This window comes from Onychomys torridus, chromosome 18, assembly GCF_903995425.1.
Source record: "Onychomys torridus chromosome 18, mOncTor1.1, whole genome shotgun sequence".
Taxonomy (NCBI): Eukaryota; Metazoa; Chordata; class Mammalia; order Rodentia; family Cricetidae; genus Onychomys; species Onychomys torridus.
In genome coordinates this window covers 28161001-28184297 of record NC_050460.1, presented here as the reverse complement: position 1 = coordinate 28184297, position 23297 = coordinate 28161001, and the positions used below count along the sequence as shown (strand labels likewise).

At 40.5% G+C, this 23297-nt stretch overlaps 1 protein-coding gene across 1 annotated transcript in view; it reads left to right on the top strand.

The window, feature by feature from the left end:
- Prim2 (DNA primase subunit 2) overlaps window positions 1-23297 on the top strand; it is a 224475-nt gene that overhangs the window by 186480 nt on the left and 14698 nt on the right. Inside the window, exons 11-12 of the mRNA XM_036167828.1 lie at window positions 5798-5924; window positions 14820-14902. Coding sequence (XP_036023721.1) covers window positions 5798-5924; window positions 14820-14902 — 210 coding nt within the window. The remainder of the gene's footprint in view (window positions 1-5797; window positions 5925-14819; window positions 14903-23297) is intronic.

The following is a 23297-nucleotide window of genomic DNA, read 5'->3' as shown; positions in this document are numbered from 1 at the left end:
GCTTGCCAATTGTTTAGATTAAAACAGTATAATACAGCAAGTCCACGCGGCCCTGGCTGTTATTTATAGAACTATTACTTATGTGCCAAGTAGGTGCAAACGACACAGAATTTAACAAAATACACAAAATCTCTGTCTTCAAGGGGTTTTTGTCCTCAGGGTATCTCTCCTTTGTCTAGACTTCCTCTGCCCTATGCTGACTCTCAGCCTCTCCTGAGATACTGGACAGGATTTCCAGTCACACCACATCCCAAACCATGTCCAGTACTCTACTTGCCCTGTGAACAAAAGCCATCCCTAGAGATGAATGTATGACTCAGCCCAGTTGTCTCCTCCTTCCCCTCAGCTCGCCCTCTTGGAGAGCCCATATAGATAAGGCAGCTGCTTCTGTAGTACCAATGGCAGTTTTTAATCTATTGCAATTTTAAATGCACCCAGACATGAAAAATGGAGTTTGGTAGATTGCTAAACACAGCTAAGATATATTTGTTCTTTTTAATATGTTGGGACAAGCTCATCCATGTCCTTCACCACACATGGTAAAGAAACAGTTGGGAAGTTTTGTTATTCAATGAATGAGCTTTGCACAGACTAGAGGTTCAGATTTGATGCTGAGGAACTGTTACTCAGATATCTACCAGCAAATATAAGTCAGCTAACCAGTCTTGTACACAGTTATGCACCAGATATGCACCACATGTGATAGTGATAGTGGTTCTTCATACTGTAGAGTAGCACTCACATGTTTGTGGTTAACAGTTGATAAAAGCATAGCACATATAGTTGTGCACAGTTTATAATACATGATGATGATAATTATTTATGTTTTTATATTTACTGTACTGTCTTACTTCAACCCCCAGTTCAGGTATCAAACCAGGACCCTGTGCATGCTGGGCAAGCACTCTACCACTGAACTGCATCTTCAGCCTTAGGCCTTACTTGTTATGATGACTTTTGAGGGTTCTCTTACTTATACATCTATATCACTGGGGATATAGCCCAGGAATAGAGTTGTGTGCCTAGCATGTCCAAGGCCCTGGGATCGATCCCTAGCACTGAACAGAAACAAACACCAAACTGTAAAAGCACACTGTGTTATGCCAGCAGCAGCCCATACACTTCCTGTCTCTGGGTTGTGTCAAGAGACCATAGGGATTGATGGTCTGTGTACACTACCGTGCAAATATACACTTTCCTCTCACAGCTCCACCTAATCTGCATTTCTCAGAAAGCGTCTCCATTGGTAATGACACTCTCCTACTTCAGTGATACTGTGAAAAAAGTTACCACGTGGTTTGAAAATTAACGTTGAAAGTGAGAATTGATATGAAATCTAGGTATTTTTACTATTCAGTTTAATGTGCTCTGTGTGTGTGTGTGTGTGTGTGTGTGTGTGTGTGTGTGTGTGTGTGTGAGTTTTTTGGTTTTGTTCACTAATGTACTAAGACTGAAGCATAAGAGTCTGTATTCAGCAGTCAGTTTGCTATTTTCTGGCTGTTCTCTGGACATGTTCATGTTTGATGAACTTACTGACATTTTAATTTTACATTAAGTTCCTAGGAATAATTGAAAGATTTATTATAGTGTCCAGAGCACCTGTAACCTGAGATATTGGTTTCCTTTAAACGTTACTAGGGTGGTAAAACTGAAGGAAAAAAAAAAAACATTTTCCTTCTATCTTTTCCTGTTCCATGTCTCCTGTGTGTAGATTGTTTGAAAGAATAGCATGGCAACATAAATCCAGTGTCTTAACGAGAAACCACGTTGATGCTGAGAAGCTAGCAGCTCTCCTGAAGCCAGACGATGACATTTTCACAGCTCTCCCTGGGTAGAGTTGTCTTCCTGCATTGCTAAGAACACAATGTGTCAGTAATTTGTGGTTTGGTTACAAGAAGACAACCGCTTTGTTTTGGGGCTCTAATCCGGAGCCTTTATCATAATCTACAGGATGAACTCACCTATCTAGGGTGGTGCCTATAACACACCACTAAGAGGGAAGGGGAGAAACATTACTTCCTTCAAACATTGCATCATTTCTCTGGACTTGATATGCTGCCCCTTTGCAGTGACTCATGTTGTTTATGTAAGTAGGTGGTACAGTGCGCTAATTGAAAACAAAACAAAACAAAACAAAAAAACTAACAGAAATCTGAGCATATAACCTTTTTATTCAAGATATATTTGAATCTTATAATTAAACATTTACACCCATTGAGGCTAGTGAACTTGTCATTCAGCCTTTCATCCATCTCACTGGGAAGTGTTGTAGTGTTATATAATTGGTATTGCCAAAAAGGCAGACTGTAGCATACAGTAACTTTATGCAAACAGACATATATGATCCTTAATGCTGTAGGACAGAAAACCTTTTTTGTTTTCCTGATACTATGGCCTAAAATGACCAGACAAAGAAAAATAGAGAGACTGTGCGGGGAAAGTGCACAGAAGCTAAATGTGGGTAAAATGTAGACAGGATGGTACTAACCTAGCAGAAGCTGCGGACGCTTACTCTTTGGAAATGTTTGTAAAAGTTATTATTGCTTTATCCCCAAGGAGAAATGCTAATCATCTCCAGTTTGGTCTCATGGAGGAGCTAGCAGGGCAGTGAGCTGTGGTTCCGTTAGCCCACAATCAAGGGTCAACAACTAACTACTCTGGGCATGTCCTGCTAAGTGGTGACATTTGGTAGGTTAGGGCTATTAAGTGTATTTTTCACGTTCAATGGTTGGAGTTTATGATGAGCTTATTGAAATGACCCAGTCCATAGGCATTTGTGCTCAGAATCTTAGGAATCAAATCGGCCTTCATCATCCATCAGTGGACTGTTATCTAGACCTGCATGAGATGGAAACAGGTTCAGTCTGAGTTGTTGGATTGGTGCTTGATGAATGAGGGAACTGATGGTAGTCAGATCTGATTGTGGCTCCCTAATATTGCTCAATTAAAAGTCAAGCTGGACAGTAATTAAAGCAATATAAACAGATTTTCTTTAGGAACTGCTAGAGGAAAGGGAATGAGGCCTTATTGTAGAACGGAGCACAACATCAAGTGAAGATACATAGCCAAAGAATAAGTGGAGTCAGTGGATGTAAACTTATGGGAAAGAAACCCCGGGGTATGGCATGGATTAGGAAAGATGAGAGTTGAAATCACACCCTTTGTAAGTTGCCTCACTGACTTCAAAGCCTAGGATCTCCAACACCCTGATACTTGCTGGGTTACTTTCATAGTGAACCTTAAGGGGGAGCAAGCGGCAACTCTGCCATACTTGTGTGCCCTGCGCTCACTTAATGCAGATGTAACTTAGACCTGTCCTGCCCACTCAGGTTGTCAGTTTATTGCCCATGATCACATCTGTTTATTAGCTCAAAATAACATTTTTATTTCTATCTGTATAATACTTTAAGTGTTATGTTTAGTAATTTCACATGAAAATTTGCTCAAGAACTCTTTCTCCAAGCTTTCTAGAATATGTGTTTTATTTAAAGAAGCATGGAAATAAAAATATGACCTTTTATAGACATTTTATTCTGAATGTTAGATTTAGAACTCTGAAGATTTTGCCCTTTGGAAATGACTCGTTATGTGTGCTCTGTGGCTTCTCCCGACTTAGCAAGTATTGCCTGGGTGTCATGGAAGAACATTTGATGTGCTCTGTGAAGTACAGCTTCTGAGAATTTCATTTTGAAAGCTTGTGAGATTACTGCGTAGTAAAAGCAGGGCACTTCCCTCCTATTATTTAAAGACTCTTATGGTCGGCCATCTGTTGATGTCTGATAGTTATTTTAGAAACTCAGTTTTTGTTCTTACAGGCTTTTGTTTTATTTTAATTTAATTAATTAATTAATTTATTTATTTTTTGTGGACAGAGTTTCTCTGTGTAACATTCTAGTTGTCTGGGAACTTAATTTGTAGACCAGGCTGGCCTGGAACTCAATGAGATCTGCCTGCCTCTACCTCCCAAGTGCTGGGATTAAAGGTATGCATCATCATGCCTGGCTATTCTCATAGTTTTTACCCAAATAATTATGTGAGAAATTTACCATAATTTGTATTCCTCTCTTAAGGTAGGTTTTGCTAATATTCTGTCATATCCATCTAATTGAACATATTCTCAGTGGTAATTGTCTGTCTTTGTTTGACCAATGGCCTGTGGACATCACCTAGTAAAAGAATTAGAAAATCACCAAACACCATGCACTGGAAACATTTCATGGGAGCATGAAAATGGGATGATGCCCTTTCTAATGCTTTAGTAGACCAGGGAGTCCTTCCATGTGCAGTGAGTTCATTTTCTTGCATACTGGTGGAGTGCTGGATAGCCCAGGAGCAACTGATCACCTCAGTACAGAGTAGAGGCTAACAAGCCATAAGATAAACAAAGGCAAGCATGATGGAATCCAGATATGCAGCAAAGAGAAATACCCTGGGGGTATTCATAGGGAAATGCTACTGAGGTGTGGAAGAAGAGGCTGCTCCCGACTCCAGACTTCAACATGAAGTATTATTTGAAAGAAAGAAGTTAGAGTCAAAAATGATAAATTGGAACCTGTAATTTTTTGAATAGTTTATTGAGGAAGAGCAGTATTATGGAAAGAACTTGGGTTTTGGAATCAGACTTTTCCAGTTCCACATGCTTTTCAACTCTCAGTTTATTTAATGTCTGTGTTATATTACATTACTTCATTTCTTTGAGCTTCAATTTCCTCTTGGGTACCATCATAGGGAGACCTGTTATTTGAAGTGATCAAGTGGGGTTGCACTTTAAAAAGCACATAGCAGGATGCCTGGTGGTTCCTAAGTGCCTTTCAATGAATGTTAAGTCCCTTTTCCTCTTCTTATCCCATTCATTACCCCGTCCCTTCCATCCCATTAGCTTGTTTTATGAACGCCAAGGCAGGGAGGGATTCCATGTAGGCAATTGTAGTGGCTCATCCACTTGTCAGCCATTTGCCGACAGCTTGTTCTCTGTAGTGGAGATGCAGAGGATGGCATTACGTATCTTAAGAGGCATTTCATAAGTACGGTGGGTTAGGATGAGAAATTAAAGTTCAGTTTAGGAGGCGGACAGAGAGGTTAAATTGGTTTCCACCCAGTATAATCTCTGAAATCAAATTAAGGAGGACACATTGATTATTCTTTCTGCAACAGATTAGTTTCATCCTTAGACATAAACAGCAGGCCCTCCATGGCTTTGGGCTTTCACATCCTTAGACTCAGTGAACTTCAAAGTGAAGTGTTTGGGGGGCAAAAAGTCTTTTGTGTATACTAACCATGTACAGACATTTTCATTGCCATTATTCCCAAGCAATGACAGTGTAACAACTATTCCCATAGCATTTGGATTGTATTACTTGTTATAAATAATTTGGAGATCATTTAAAGTAGGTGGGAGGCTATAATAAGTTAGATACAAATATTACACCCAGTTGTGAGCTATTGGACATTGACTTGTAGATTCTAATATCCCCAGGATTGCTGAGAACAATCCCCATTAGATACCAGAGACAGGGGGGTGATTATAACCTTAACTGTCTCCTACCTGAGAAGGTTTTTTATTGTTTCTTTAAAAAGTGTTTTAGTACACTGCAGAGACAAGTGGGTACGGCAGTAATGGCACCCCCCCCCCCCCCGTGTGTGTGTGTGTGTGTGTGTGTGTGTGTGTGTGTGTGTGTGTGATCGATCTTTGTGTCATAGGGTGTACATGTCCATGAACACTAAATTACTTAGCTCTCTGATCCTAGCTGGCGTTAGTACTGTATTGACTGACTTGGTCTCTTCTTTTTTCCCTCAGTTTGATAAAGGTTATGCTTACAATATCCGTCACAGCTTTGGGAAGGAAGGCAAGAGGACAGACTACACGCCTTTCAGTTGCATGAAGATTATCCTAACCAATCCACCGAGCCAAGGGGATTATCACGGTAAGTGCTGGGGCTGGACGCTGGTGAATGGCGCTTTGCATTACTGAAGGACCTAGCTTGTAGTAGCTTCTGCATGTGTCAGTGTCAGGTTGGAGCCCCCGTTACTGTGACAGTCATTTATTTGTCTTGTTACTCAGCTCACTCAGCCACAGTCAGCTTGTGCTGGAGCAGGCTTCCCAGTTCTCTTTCATCTGCTGTTCTCTGTCGTGTGTTCTACAAGGGTCTTAAAGATAGAAGTGTTTCAAGCTGTTTGAGGTAGGAAAGCCCGAGTTCCAGAACAGTACGTTTTGTTAATGTTCAAAAGGTCACATGCTGAGGAACAGTTTATTGTTTTTCTTACTACTGTCGTCCGGTTAGCAGAGATTAATAAGCAGTTTAACAAGTCCCAGTGTCAAATGGATACATCAGTTTGCTTGAGTTGTGCATGTGCTTCATAAGAGTCAATCATTTCCTACATTGTGCTAGGTCTAGTTTAGGACCTGTATCAAGCGATGCTTAAATGCAATTAAAGCAGGTAAGTTTTTATGGCCTTGACAGATCAGATGGGCTGGAGTAGTAGGCTCTTCTTAGGAAATAGTAAAAATGCAACTTCAAGCTTGCGTTTCCATAGCAAACCAACTCAGGATGGCCAGGTATGTTGTCTTTCATCACGAAGACCTTCAATTTCAACGCTTTTTATTTCTTGGAGGAATTATTGGTCAGAACTTTCTATTAACAAGGTGGCTGTCACCCGACTGAGATCATGTTGCCAGAAAAGGAACAGATCATCTTGGGTTTTGAAAGCTCATGGCTTCTTTACACCAGGCTTGGCTGCGTCACTTGCCCCGCACTGCTGCTGCTGGAGGTGGTCTTTCTCCTCTTGTGCTGGGCCCTGGTGCTTCCTACGCACTTCATGAGTGCTGCTTTTATTGTGCATGCTCTGCTGGAAGAGCCTGCTTCCTCCTGACTGAAGGTTTGTTTTAGGAGCAGCTTCCTCAGGAGGTGTGGCCTGGCTAGTGATTTTACTATTTTTTATTTAAAACCTGTTTCTGGGTTGGGTTAGTTGTAGAGACCTTATCTACTACACACAAGGCCTTTAGTTTGATCCATAGCACCATATCAGAAAAACGAAACAGGACAAAGGAACTCTACTTCTGAATCTGTATAAAAACCGCTTGCTGTACGTGGCTTGTCATTCTCCCCTCCCCTTTTTAAAATTATATTTGTGTTTTAATTTTACACATCAGCCATGGGTTCCCCTGTCCTCCCCCCTCCTGCCCCCACTCCCACCTTCCCCCCATCCCCTCCCCTCCATTCCCATCTCCTCCAGGGCCAAGACTCCCCTGGGGATTCATTTAAACCTGGTGGATTCAGTACAGACAGCTCCATTCCCCTCCTTCCAGGCTGAGCAAAGTGTCCCTGTGTAAGCCCAAGGTTCCAAACAGCCAGCTCATGCACTAAGGACAGATCCTGGTCCCATAGCCTGGTGCCTCCCAAACAGTTCAAGCTATTCAATTGTCTCACTTATCCAGAGGGCCTGCTCCAGCTGGGGGCTCCACAGCCTTTGGTTGAAGAAGCAGAAAGAGCATGGGGACGAAAGGCCAGACGAATGGAAGCACATGAATTGTGAACCAAAGGCTTATCATTCTTTAAGGAGCCTAACGGGAGTGTGCGTTTGTAAAGTCCGTGCTTCTGCCACCCCTGGAACACCTTTTCTGTTCATCCTTTCCCATCCACAAGTTAATGTCGTTGCCATCTTAACTAAACAGCGGTCTCATACTGTTTCTGCTTCTTGTGCATTTCCACATGGGAAAGAAAAGCAGTCATAAGTTTCTTCTTTCATTTTGACCGTTTCACAATTAGGAAATTCATTCTCCCATAGTATCTTAATTTAACAACTTTGGCCTCCTGCCCCCCCTTCCTTAACCTTTCACTTAGGGGAAGTGCTTTACAGAGTTGTTGTTTTGTTCGTTCGTTCGTTTGTTTGCGTACCTGGGTTGCCATAGGCAGTACTCATGTGTTGTAATCTAAATGTGGAGCTGTGTTATCATGACAGTTGATCTTATAACTAAGACTGAGTGACCAACGGGCAATCATTGTGGTCAGCATGGACACATTAAACTGGGGTGGCTCACATCCTAAAATTTCTGTCACACTACTCATAAAGTTGCACAGATGGATCACCTGTGTAAAATTCTATTAGTGTATTTTTGATCTTGTGTAATTGAAACTACAGAAAGTAAAACCTCACATAAGGGTGGGTTCCTATACTGTTCTTCACAAATGCTTGGTGAATGCCTGCCTGCCTATTTATCTATCTGTCTGCCTGTCTGTTTGTCTGTCTGTCCATCTATCCAATTATCTAATAAATCGTTTTAGAGCTGCATTGGATTCACAGGAAAACTGAACAGAAAGTCAGCACTCCTGTGTGCCCTTATCCTCGCACATGATGACCTCCTCCATCCTCAGTGTCTTGTGGCACAGGAAATGGTTACTGAACGTTGTTATTGTTCAAAGCCTGTAGCTGAGATTAGGGTTCACTCTTGGTGTCTATAGTCTATGGATATGGACAAAATTAGGACACTATATATATTATAGAGAACAGTTTTACAGCCTGATAATTCCCTGTGCTTCTCTCCTTCCCCCAACCTCTGACATCCACATTTTTTGACTTTCTGGACATCATTATGATTCCTTTTTATTAATTTTAAAAATATTTTGTCTATAGAAAATTTGAAAATTATAAGAAAATTTGCCCATTATCCCACATTTAATCATGGTCATTATCAACACTTTAGTCTTTCTCTTAAGTCCAAATAGCTAACTTCTAACTATTTGCCTCATATTTTTAAACTTGACATTATTTTATGATTTTTTTATGTTATTAACTAGTCTCTGAAAGATTAGTTTGTTGCATAATATGTCCTTTGAAGGTTATTTTAAATCACTCTCCTATTTTTGGACAGTTGATTGTGTCTCTGATTGTGTTAATGTAGGTATGTGTGTCTCTGATGTACACACGTGTGCATATGTATGTGTTGGTGTGTGTCCGTGTGTGGAGGCCAAAATTTGATGTTAGGTGCCTTTCTCTATCACTCTCCATCTTCTTTTTTGAGACAGAGGTCCTCACTGAAGCTAGTCCTGATCTTTCAGCTCGCCACTCTTGGCTTCCAAGTGAAGGCTGGGTGTGGATCTGATAATAATAATATTCCATTGTCTGGGTATCACAGGTTATTTTTTTCACCTGTTAAAGAACATTGTCTTAGTTAGGGTCTATTGTTGTGAAAAGACACCATGACCATGGCAACTCTTATAAAGGAAAACATTTCACTGAGGTGGCAGCTTTTAGATTCAGCCCATTATCATCATGGCAGGGAGCTTGGCAGCAAGCAGGCAGACATGGTGCTGGCTATATCTGATCAGAAAGCAACAGGAAATGGACTGTGACATTGAGTGAAGATTAAGCAAAAGAGATCTCAAAGCCTGGCCCCACAGTGACACACTTCCTTCAACAAGGCCATACCTACTTCAACAAGGCCACACCTCTCTTTTTTTTTTTTTTCCATTTTTCTTTATTGAGAAATTTTCTACTCACTTCACATACTATCCACAGATCCCTCCTCCTCCCTCCTCCCACCCACCCCTAGCCCTCTTTTCCCAAGCCACCCCACATCCCCACATACCCCAAATCAAGGTCTCCCATGGGGAGTCAGCAGAGCCCAGCACACTGAGCCTAGGCAGGTCCAAGCCCCTTCCCACTGCACCAAGGCTGTGTAATGTGTCACACCACAGGCACTGGATTCCAGAAGCCTGCCCATAGACCAGGGACAGATCCTGATCCCCTTGCCTGGGTGCTCCCCAAACAGGTTGAGCCAAACAACCATCTTCTGTATCCAGAGGGCCTAGTCCATAACCAACAGAATGCAAGAGATGGAAGAACAGATCTCTGGCGTTGAAGATACAGTAGAAGAAATAGATTCATCACTCAAAGAAAACACTAAAGCCAACAAAGTCATGACCCAAAATGTCAGGAAATTTGGGATGCCATGAAAAGACCAAACCTAAGAATAATAGGGATAGAGGAAGGAGAAGAATACCAACTCAAAGGCACAGAAAATATATTCAACAAAATCATTAAAGAAAACTTTGCCAACCTAAAGAAGGAAATGCCTATAAAGATACAAGAAGGTTACAGAACACCAAATAGACTGGATCCAAAAAAAAAAAATAGTCTACAGTCCCTCCTCTTTCTCGACATTTGGGCTCCTGGAGCTCCACCTGGGGCCTGGCTGAGGATCTCTGCATCTACTTCCATCAGTTATTGGATGAGAGTTATTGGATGACAGTTAGGTAGGGTGTTTGGCCTAGGTCACCAGACTAGGTCAGATCAGGCTTTCTCTCAACCATTGCCAGTAATCTACAGTGGATGTATCATTGTGGATTTCTGAGGACCTCTCTAGCATTTTGCTTCTTCATGTTCTTATGTGGTCTTCATTTATCATGGTCTGTTATTCCTTGTTCTCCCTTTCTGTTCTTGACCCAGCTGGGATCTCCTGCTCCCCTAAGCTCTCTTTCCATTGAACCTTGCCCTTCATTACTCCCACTGTTGTCCAGGTTGTTCATATAGATATCATCCAGGTGGAGCTCCAGGAGTCCAATTGTCGAGAAAGAGGAGGGACTGTAAGAGTGTGAATTGTTGAGACCAAGATCGGAAAAACACAGGGACAAATAGCCAAACTAATGGAAACACATGAATTATGAACCAAGAGCTGTGGAGCCCCCAGCTGGATCAGGCCCTCTGGATAAGTGAGACAATTGAATAGCTTGAACTGTTAGGGAGGCATCCAGGCAGTGGGACCGGGACCTGTCCTCAGTGCATGAGCTGGCTGTTTGGAACCTGGGGCTTACACAGGGACACTTTGCTCAGCCTGGAAGGAGGGGACTGGACCTGCCTGTACTGAATCCACTAGGTTGAATTGAATCCTCAGGGGAGTCTTGGCCCTGGAGGAGATGGGAATGGAGGGGAGGGGCTGGGGGAAGGTGGGGGTGGGAGGGAGGAGGACAGGGGAACTCATGGCTAATAGGTAAAATTAATATAACAATAATAATAAAACACAAATGTAATAAAAAAAAGTCCCCTCGCCCCATAATAATCAAACCGCTAAACATACAGAATAAAGAAAAAAAAATATTAAGAGCCGAAAAGGAAAAAGGCCAAGTAACAAATAAAGGTGGACCGGTGTACTCTGGTGACCAGCCTAGCAAATAACCTAGCTGTCATCATAGAGCCTTTATCTGATAGAGGCAGATACAGAGATCCACAGCCAGGCACCAGGCTGAGCTCCGGTAATCCAATTGATGAAAGAGAGGAGAGATACTGCAGGCGAGGGATGTCGAGATCATGATGGGAGGACGTGCAGAGATGACTGGCCACACTAGTGGAAGCCCATGAACTGTGGACTGGTGGCTGTGAAGGGCACACCTCTCAATAGTGCCATTCCCTATGAGCTTATTGGAGCAAGTGACATTCAAACTATCACAAACATTTTGATTATTTCCATACTGTATATATGAATCAAGCTGCTATAAATAATATGTGGTCTGTTTTTGAGCAGGCTCTATAGCTGCTCCCTAGAATGTTTAATCTGTTTCTGCTGGGTAGAATAATTTGTCGATATGTTACATGCATTTGATGTATAATGTAGTTTAACCTGAATCTTCTATGTTGGTTTTTGGGTTTGGTGATCTATCTAGAGATGAAAGTGGGGAACTAGAGTTATTTTATTTTGCCCTATTGATCTTTATGTTCATCGATGTTTGTTTTATAAAATTGGGAGTCTCAACATTTGGTGCATATATATTTACAATTGTATCTTCTTGATGAGTTATCCCCTTCTTAATATGTAGTCACCTCACCTGTCTCTTCTGACTACTTCTGGTTTGATATCTGTTTTTTCAGACATCAGACTAGCTGAGCCAGCTTGTTTTCTATTTCTGTTTGCTTGATAGATGTTTTCCATCATGGCACCCAGTGTCTGTATGAGTAAGATGTACATCTTGGAGACAACAGAAAAGAAACCATTTTAGTTAGGGTTTCTGTTGCTGTGAAGAGATACCATGAGCATGGCAACTCTTACAAAGGAACACATTTAATTGAGGTGGCGTACAGTTTCAGAAGATCAGTCCGTTATCATCATGGCGGGACATGGAAGCGTGTAGGCAGACATGGTGCTGGAGCTGATAGTGCTACATCTTGCAGGCAACAGGAAGTAGATGGAATGTCACACTGAGCAAAGCTTGAGCAAAAGAGACCTCAAAACCTGCCCCCAAATGACACACTTCCTCCAACAAAGCCACACCTACTTACACAAAAACCATACCTCCTAATAGTGCCACTCCCTTTGGGGCCCATTTTCCTTCAAACCATCACAGAAACCCTTTTTAATTTCTATAGTGTTTTTAATGTGTAGCCTTTAAAAATGCAGAGGATCAGTGTCTCTCTGGTTATTCTAGCATCTGTTCTTGCATGCTGTCTTTTTCTAGCATATGGACCCGGTCTCTTCATTCCAGCATTCTTGCTGTTATTATTCTGCTGCTTGTTCAGCATTTCACACTGAACTTCTCCAGTGCCCTGCTGACTTTCCCTCCTAGAGCGACATGAGCTTGCTGCTGAGTACCCCTCTTCCCCAAGAATGTCAGGCTGTAATAGACCCGGCAGGGTTCTACTCAGGTAGTCTCTTCTGGAGACCAGACAGCACTAGTGTAGTTAACCTTTCCCTTCCTTCTACAGAAGCTTGACTTATGTATTCATTTCTATTTATTTATATGATAAACACTGTGAGATGCTGGTAGATTTTGAGTGTAAAACTCATAACAGTGTAAGATCGCCCTAACACTTGTGACTCTAGTCATGTGATAGTTGGTTGGTTTGCCCAGTGGTGCTGACTTCTGCTCGGGGATTTCTCTGCTAGTCAGTTATAACTCTCTGCGTTTACCTGCTTCTCAGAGTTTGCCTTGAGACCCTATTTCTTTGTTGGTGGTTTTTCAGTTTAATTAGCTTTTTTTCTTATTTAGAGTAGAGCTGAGCTTCAGAGCTCATTATCTGCTCAAGCAGAAACTGGAAATGTGTCCTTTTTCATTCTGTTATTTGTAAAATTATTTAGTCCCCTACACTGGTTTTCTTTCATCACCCGATGCTCCTAGGATAGCTGATTAAGTAGTTAGAATCAGTGCAGGTCTAACTGTATCTGGCTGTGGTCTCAAACAGTTTCATCTGTTTGTTTTTTAAACGCTAACGTTAGCTGTAAGAACATCACCCGTCTTTTGTTATCTTGTTGTTCAACTCTGAAGATCATTCTCTTTGAGGCGAAGAATAGGAACAGAGAATATGTTTATATCATCTGTTATACCAGCTTGGCTGAGTTCTGGTTTACTTCCTCATTTCTTCTGAGTGAGCCTAGCTCACAAAAACCTCTCTTGGAGTTGTTCTCTGTTTCTTCCTGGCTTTGTCTTTTGGGCCTCTTACAGGGTCCTGTCCATCATGTCAAGTATAAGTGGGTGACTCTGTGTAGTCTGTCTCACTTTCTTATGTACCTTAGTTATTCTGGAAATAACCAGTAATTCCCATGGCACCATCATTTCTTTCTTGTTGGGATTTTTCTATTTTCATTACTGTATAATGATGATAACTAACATATTTTTAATACTCTCTGTGTGTGTGTGTCTGTGTGTGTGTGTGTGTGTGTGTGTGTGTGTGTTCCATTTTTCAAAGCCAGACACTACAAGGCTAGGTTGTTTTTTTGAAATTCAATATGACATTACTGCTCATCTAACTTCTCCAAGATCCTCCCACCCCTATCTTACAACTTCATCTCTCTGGTTTTTATTTTAAACAACTCACCATGTTCCATGTGTACTGCCTTTTGTCAGTCTTGTGGAGAGCCACCCACAGGAGCATGGTCAGCCTACCAGGGGTGCCAGACTCTTTACTCTGTATTATACATTTTCTCAAGATGCCTCCTTGTACTAAGATGTGTTTGTTTACATCTGAAAAAAGGGTATGCTATAAATTTTGCAAATTTCATAGTTTATAGAGATCCATAGTTTTACAATGGAGGCCTTATTCATAGTCAGATTGTTTGATAAATGCATTTCTTTGGCTTCTTGGCCCTTTTCCATTATTTTTTCATGCCCTAATTTCTACTGATTTCACATAAAATGTGCAGTTACTCCCAGTTACCTTGTTGATTTATATTCTGTACTGAAATAGTCTCCGTTCTTCTTGGTGCAAATATTTCTCATTGTCCATCCTTTTATTTTGCTCATGAAATACAGTGATGAAACAAATATACTCCATGTGGCTTTTCTCTGAAACAATTCCTAATTGTCTACATTGTTTACTGCCATGGTTCTTCAAAGTTTATATGGGTTCTGGTCTTCAGGAGAGAGGCATAAAATTTATGTCTGAATCGGATATGATATGTTTATGTTTCTTAGAGTTTGGCTATATTTATTTCTGTTATAGATACCCCTTCTCTTTTATGTCTTTCTGCATTGTTTTTAGACTAGAGAAATGTGAGAGTGTGTAAGCTTTAGGTAAACTGTTCTGGCTGCTTTGTGATTTTCTGTTCTGGTGAGAGAGTGGCAAGGTTCGGGCTGTTTTCTCTTCCTAGTGAATGGCTGTGTGAGTCTGAGAGTGCTGTACTGTTTTATGTAACTCTTGAGCCTGTAGTATCCTGATAACCAAGCAGCTAAATCCTCGTTTAGAAGGAAAGGAAAGAGTTGCACCCACGGGCAATTGACTTTTTGTTAATAAGCTGTTAGACAGTTAAGAGCTTCTGTAGCCTCTCAAGTGTGGCACTGTGCTTAGCCCTGGTAAATAACCTTGCTGCTGTGTGGCTTGTGTTCTGTTGTCAGGGTGCCCATTCCGTCACAGTGATGCAGAGCTGCTGAAGCAGAAGATGCAGTCCTACAAGATCCCTGCCTCAGGGATCAGCCAGGTAGGTCCAGTTCTGCTCAGGATCTTCAGTAATTCGGCAGCAGCTATATCCTCTTGGATTTGTTTACAGAAACGATGCCACGTAATGCATCAGGAATCCCACCAGACTTCTGCTTCAGGGAAAATTATCCAAAGCCTTGACTTTTCAGGTCCTAAGTCCTTGGAAATTCCAGTTATTTCAACGTCTAGGCTACAGTTTTATTTCTCTTGGTAATAAAGGAACATAGAAATCCCACCTCCAACGTATTTTTCTCTGTCAATTGAAGGCTTTATTTAAAAACACAAATATTTAATGTATTGAGGTTTATTAATGAAGCTGAAAATTCTTTCATTTTGGAAAATTGTCTTCTGAGAAAATAAAACATACCTTGAAGTCAGTGTTCTGGTAGGCATCAGTTGTTACTAGGTTTAATCTGTGTAAGTCTGATGGTAGCTTATTAGGTCTAATACTTTTTTTAAGTACTTCATTTTGTTAAGAATTTAAGTAAAAAATGTGTAAATTTTTAGCCACATATTTAAGAGACTGCATCTTTTAGTAAGTCTGTCTTTTAAAAAGTCCCACGGTGTTGTTGGGACCACTGTATACAGTGGGGTTCTGACTTGCCTTGGATTCTGCAATAGCTGAAAGCCTCTCCTTTCTGGCCCAGAGGATGCTGCGACATCAAAGTCATTACACATCCTTAATTTTTTTTTTTTAATTTGAAAAACATCAACATACTGGAAAACCTTACTGTCCAAAGTGGAGATTTTAGATTGAGTGTAGTCAATTCAGCTTCTCCTGCAAAGTTCTCAGATGCTTACTCTAGGCAGGGTGAAACAGTGTTTAACAAAGGAGAACATCTTAGCCAGTCAAGTCTGGAAGACACTCTCTGAAAGAGTTTATCATAGGATGAGGACTTAATAGAAAGTTGTGAATTACAATCCAGAACGCATAAATAAAAGGCAGGGGTGTGTAGACATTGACCTTCAAGCTACTGATAATGATATATCCAATACATAAGCAGTTATGGGCAACTTAGAAGAAGTAGTTGGTTTGGGAGTTGAATTTTAGAGGTAAAAACATTTGAATGGCAAAGAGAAGGTGGTTTTGCATCCAAATAGAGAAGCGAGGGCAACACTTTCGAGTTATAGGTATGAGATTGGAAAGACCATAAGAACACTGAGGAGTCCTAGGTGTAACATCCCATGAGAACATTACTAGTGTGCTGGTGGTGGTGCCCGAAGTTGAAGTCAGTCTTTCCGAGGCCAGGGATTGGTTGGTTTCTATTCTAACCCTACTGTGGTTGGAAACTAGTTGTCTAGAATGTGTGATGGGAGAAGGCAGGTGCAGTAGAAGCCAAAACAGAATCCTGGCTAATATTTGCCAGAGGTTAAGAGTTGGATTAATAGAGTCTGAACAGAAATGGGAGCAGAGGGATGAAATATATCTGAGAAGAGTAGTTCCACAAAATACCTTGTAGAGAAGAACTTTTAAGATGATGATTGTTTAAAGTAGCATCTGCATGTACTGAGTGCGTTCCTCATCCTTGATATTGGTAGAGGGGTCAGTATAATGGTAGAGACCAAAGCAAGAACATGTTTATTTTAAAGATAATGAATAAAAGTGAGTGTAAGTGACTCAGAAAATGTTCTAATAAAGAGGTTGTCAGGTTAAAGAGATGGTTTATGTAAGTATTTAAACATAAAGAAGAGGCCAGGTCCCACCCTATGTGCAACAGCCCACCAATCCCTTCTGCACTGCTTTCAATCACCCCACCCATTCAGACTTCCCATTTCCTCCTCCAGGTGAGTCTCTTTGATCTCCCACTATTCATGCCTTCTTTGCAACTTGCCAGATCTAGCCTGGGTTTCATATCCAGTGCCCCAGCCTAGTCTGCCCACCTGGGCCTGTAATACAGACAACTTCTAGGTTCCCTCCAGGATCCACTCTACCCACAACCACCCACAAATTTCATCTTCATTGCTTGCAACCTCCCCATCAAGCTAGGTCTCCCACTTTCTCCTCCAGGTTCTAGCTCTGTGAGTCTCCTTGATTTTTCCCATCCATGCCTTCTCCACAATCCACTAGATGTAGCCTGGGTCCCACATACAGTACCCAGCCTAGTCATCTGGGATTGCAGCACAAACAATTCTAGGCTTAGGTTTAGGATCCCCCCTACCTTTCTGCCCACCCATAGCAACCTCCTATGCCATATCCAACCTGTCCTACTCGTACACCCCAGGCTTAAACCAGGAAACATCCTGTCCACCAGCACAATCCTCTCTCCATGTGACTTCATTCTACCCAAGCCATTTCTAACATCTAAGCCCAACACATCCACACATCCGTCTTCAGCCCCAACCTGCTTTGTCCATGTCAGACTCAGATGCCCAGATCTCATGCAAAAATACCAACAATATGAAAGATTAAACCAATATCTTCTTTCTAAAATCTGTCAGTACTGTAGAATGTTTGCCAATGAGAATGAATTGGATGGACCCCAGAACCCCAAAATTGAAAGGACAATCATAAACTTCATCAAGGGGTTCAGGGAGGCTAAAGAAGACACAAAGGAACAGCTGGATGGAATGAAGGGAAAGAACTCCAGGAGAATAACTGCCTGAGCAGTGGTCAGGAGAACACAGACAGAAGATGATGGAAATGATGACAATCCAGGATTGAGATGGAAGTTAATCAGGAGATGGAATGAAGGGAAAGAACTCCAGGAGAATAACTGCCTGAGCGGTGGTCAGGAGAACACAGACAGAAGATGATAGAAATAAATGATGACGACAATCCAGGATTGAGATGGAATTTAATCAGGAGATGGAAACATTGAAGAGAACTCAAGCCCAAATGAAGATGGAGTTGAAAAGGCCAATAACTCAATTAGAACCCTCCAGAGAAAGCCTTACACGTAGAATGAATCAGACAGAAGACAGAATATCAGATTCCAAAGATAAAATAGAGACTCTAGACAGAATAATCAAGAAATATGAAAAATTTCTAAAACACAGGAAAGGAAGACACAGGCAATGTGGGACACCATGAAAAAAAAAAGTTTGAATTATAGGCATAGATGAGAGAAAAGAATCCCAGGTCAGTGGCATAAACCAGATCTTCAACAAGATCATAGAAGAAAATGTTGCCAAACCGAGGAAAGACATTTCCACACAGATACAAGAAATACACAGAACACCAAGTAGACAAAACCAGAAAAGAAAATCCCCACACCATGCCATAGTTAAAACACTAACTATACATAACAAAAAGTGTAGTGAACAGTACGAGGAAAAGAGAAGAACCGAAGTCACAAATAAAGGAAAATCCATCAGAACAACAGCTGATTTCTCATTGGAAACTTTGAAAGCTAGAAGATCCTGGAGGAATACATTCCAAGTCCTGAAAGACTTATGATGGCCAGCCTAAATTAATATGCCCGGCAAAAGTAATTGAAGGAGAGAGACAAGAAAAACTTTCCATGACGTAAACAGCCCCCCCATACACCCAACAAACCAAACCTATAGAAAATATAAGAAGCAGTATTTCAGGCTCAAGAGAGGAGTGAGGATAGCAGATTTACTATGAAAAGAAGTAGGAGGCTATAATTATTAATACGTAAAATACAACTGAGATCACAAACAAAAACACCAAAAGTCAGCAACACAATGATGACAACACACACATTTTAGCAGTAGCTTTTAAATATCCATAGTTTCAGTTCTCCAATTAGGACAAGGGCAGATTGAGTAGATTAAAAACAAGACAAAACAACCCCCCACCCCCAATCCATCTATCTGTTGTCTATAAGAAAAACATTTAGTTTTAAAGGTAGGCCTCTCCTTAGAGTAAAATGATGGATAAAATACTCTAAATAGGACCAGAAAAAAAGCAAGCACCACTATCCTAATATCTGAGAAAATAGACTTTGAACTGTAACTAATCAAAAGGAATAAAGAGGGACACTTTATTGTATTAAGAGAAGAGTTAATCAAGAAGACATTACTATCTTAAACATATATGTACCAGACTCTGGGTCCACAGTTTCATAAAATATCTGCTACTGGATTTAAAAAAAACAGATTAACAAAAATCCATTAATTGTAGGTGATTTCAATAACCTATTTTCTCCAATAGACAGATTATCTGGATAGAAAATAAACAGAGAAACATTAGAATTAATTGATATCACACATCAAATGGACTTGACAGATATCTATAGAATATTCTACCCAAAGACCAATGAATACGTTCTACTTAGCAGCCCATGGACCTTTTCTAAAATAGACCACATCCTGGTACACAAAACAAATCTTTACAATTTCAAAAAGATTGAAATCACTGCTTATATCGTATGTGACTATGTTGCAGTAAAACTTAAAATTGGTTGGGGATTTAGCTCAGTGATAGAGTGCTTGCCTGGCAAGCACAAGGCCCTGGGTTTGATCCTGAGCTCAAAAAAAAAAAAAAAGTGTGGCTGAGGCTGATCTCCATTAGCTGGACATTGGTGGCGCACACCTTTAATCCCAGCACTTGGGAGGCAGAGGCAGGCGGATCTCTGTGAGTTCGAGGCCAGCCTGGTCTCTAAAGCGAGTTCCAGGAAAGGCACAAAGCTACACAGAAAAACCCTGTCTCGAAAAACCAAAAAACAAAACAAAACAAAACAAACAAACAAAACAAACAAAAAAACTTAAAATTGACAGCAAACAAATTCACAAACTCATGGAGATTAAACAACTCATGATTGGATGATGAATGAGTCAAATAAGAAGCCAAGAATAAATTAAAAACTTCCTAGAAGTAAGTGAAAGTCGAAACAGTGCCACAAAATCTCTGGGACATATTGAAAGAAAGCAGATGTTCAAGGGAAATTTAGGAATCTGAGTGCCCCCATTAAAAAATCAGAAAGAGCACAAATAAACTGCTTTATAATGTACCTCAAGAGGTTGGAAAAATAAGAACAAACCAGATCCAAACTTAGATGACAGCATGAAATAATAAAAATCAGAGCAGAAATCAATGAAATAGAAACAAAGAAAAAAAATCAAATTGAAGAGCTGGTTCTTTTGAGAGGATGAACAAGATCAACAGATTCTCAGTCCAATGAAACAAAATAGAGGACCCAGTTTAACAGAACATAAATAAATAGGGAACCATTATAACAGACACCAAAGAAATTCAGAATGTTATGAGGAAGTGTTTTAGAAACTTAATCCATTAAGCTGGAAAATCTCAAAGAAATGAATGAATTTTTAGATTCAACCAAACCATCAAAATTAAAGTGAGAAAGTCAATAACATAACCAGACCCATAACAAATGTGGTTGAAATAATAATAAAAGTAAAATACCATTATCATTACATCATTATAGGAGAGCACCACTCTCAATAGTGATCTCTGAGTTCTGAGCACTGGAGACATTTCATGATCAGAGTGATTAGGGTTTTTACATGGACCTTAGTATTTGCTTCTGCTTACAGTTGTGTTTGACTTTCTACAACTAACAATTTTACAGGTTGACTGTAATAGACATAAATTACTCATTTGCAAGTTTGTTGATAGAAATTATGTTATTTACCAATGTCTTTAATTTCATTTTCATTTTAGTGCTTTTCAATAGAGAAGAAATATTTGTTTTGGAATTTTGATTCAGTATAACCATTAATAATTATTTCTATAGTGGATAAAATTAATGCTTCCAAGAAGCTAAGTAGTGATGTCAAAGCCATCAAGTGTGAAATAGTGTATGTTCTTTGTACTTTTGGGGGCTAGTGAATTTGTTTTTCACAGTCCAAAAATTTTCAGGCAATTACTGGCTGTATTAAATCTAAACTGGTAAGTGCCTTTTAATGAAGAAATCCTTCAAAATGGACAGTGTGAAAGGCTTAAAAGTAACTGAGAACAAGTGCTCCGGTAAAGTCTCATGACTCCTTATTTGATGTGTGTATAAATCTGAACTACCGAAGGACATTGTCGTGTTGTCACATGAGGACCACTCACCAATGGGTGATGACGTCCTGTCTCCGTTATTGAGGGAACAGTGTCTGCTGTAAGTACTACTTCTGACTCGACAACAGTACTTGGTGCTTTTCTTTGAAATGTGCGTTTTCATTAGTAAGTTAGTAAATTTCATTGGAGGAGATATGTGATAGCCATGATTGTATTTTTGCTTATATCACAAAATCATCAAACATTTAATTGGATTTTTAAAATATATTTTCCTTTTTAGAGGCCACAGATAGTTATTTTAAAATTTTAAAATATTATTCAAGATATATAGTTTAAGAAAAAAATCATATATGAAGTTGAGTAAGATTTGCCTTTGTTGATGAAAATATTCACTGACCGACAGAAATTTCATGGAGTTACGGTGTTTGGTACTTTTCACATAAGTCCAGCCTGTCTACTATAGTCATTAAATCACTTTTCCAGCTTAGTTCTTCTTGTGACTATTTATAGATTGTTTTGTCAAAGTCTTCACCCCTTTTGAGAAATAGACTTTAATAGAAAATTAAGTAACTGTATTCATAAGGCAAATACTTCAGATTTTTAATCTCAGCTCTGAGCTTCTTTAGAGCTATAATGTTTACCATCAATTTTACAATGCATTTCTTGTGAGATGATTCTTCCTATATATATGTGTTACATGTTTCTATATGTTATACTATATACATACATACATATATATACATGCATATAGTGCACATACACTTTTTAATCCCCTCATCCTTGGAAAGCAATTAAGTGGCAGGCTTTAAGCATGACTTCTTTTTCTATTACACTGGCATGTTTACTAGATCCAATTCTTTTTTATAAGGTCTTTAAAAAAAATAATGAAATCAGGGTGTCTTTCATGTGCCTATAAAGATGATAGGGCATAGTAGTTCTGAACTAGCTTGCTTTTTTTATCAGGGTATACAAAGGGTGTCCAAAGCCTGACTGCTTCATTAGGAACTGGACGCTGGAGCTGAGGGTCAGCACCACTGCCTGTCACGCCTCTAAGCAAGTCCGTCCCCTGTGCTTCCAGTTCCTACTTCACTTAGTTACTGATGTTCCCTAAACACAAAATACTGTATTCATCTGCACTGAGAAAATCGGTGTTTGGGACAGCGGTTGAAATTGCTCTGTAAGAACTTTTTGGTGCCTGTTTTACCGTAATAAAGGATGACAAAGGATCCAGTAACTGTCCCTGTGGTAGAGGTGTCACAGAACAGAAGAGAATCCGTTACAGATTGGGTCATGTTTGAATCAGGTGTGAATCCTGAATAGGAGTTTTCTCAGGAGCAGGAAGTAAGGATATGAGACAACAAGAACCACATTCACGCAACATTAGTGAACAGCCATTTGTCAGATGCAGTGGCTCAGCAGGCGGAGACACTTGTCACACAAGCTTGGCAACCCGAGTTTGATGCCCAGAACCCATATAAAATGTGGAGGGAGAGACCCAACCCCACAGTTTGTTGTCCTCTGACTTCCTCGTGTGCAATGTGAAACACATGCATGCCCCTTTTCCAAACAGTTATTTCCAAACTCCTAAGTAATAATTTGGAGATGCTGCTGAAGGCACTAGGGATATTGTGAGAGGTGATACAAATGAGATCTCCCTGGTGGAGCTAACACCGCAGTGGGCAGACAGGCAAGGAGAAAGTAAACTACAACATGATAAAGGGCCAGAATGAGAGCTTCGGGAGACCGGGTCAGAGGGGCGTTCTGGGAGGTCTGTGACGACAGAGCAAACACCATTCTGATTTCACTAAACGCTGTAGAAACGCCTAGACCAGCTGTGAGGACCCCATGGACAGATGAGCCAGAGCAGAGCCCAGGGAAGGAGGCTAGGTCTGATGAGAAAGGCCTATGAATTGTGCAGACTAACAAACATATGATCCTTCCCTGGCAGGTACTAAAATGCAAAGTTGGGGTTGGCTTTTAGAGTTCCTCTGGTGGCAGTGTGTGCTGTTGTAAGGGAAAATCAAGAAGCCTTATGATAGAGAGGATGATGGGGGCTGAGCAGTAGAGAAGAAAAGGGAAGTCTTAAGGACATTTGGAATTAAAATCAACTGAAAACTATTTTTAAACCATTAAAAATGAGACAGTAAATTCTTGACATGTGATGTTCTTAAACAAATGGAAGTGCATCTTCAAGAGAGGGGAAACCTGGCCTTGGTCTCCCTGGTGAAGGTCACAGCAGAGGTCTGAGGCGTCTGTTGGTTGTGCCATGCCAGGCACGTGAGCAACAAAAGCAGAACAGTGTGTGCAGATGTATTCCACACTTCGTACCTTTACCAAGCTTTTCTTTCACTTTTGAAATAAGGAAGCTCGGGAATGGAGTGGAAAATCTGTGTGGGGGCTAGTTTTGCAAAGTTGAGCTACTTAAGAAGAAGCAAGGCTGTTCTTGCTTCTAGATTAAGACAGACGA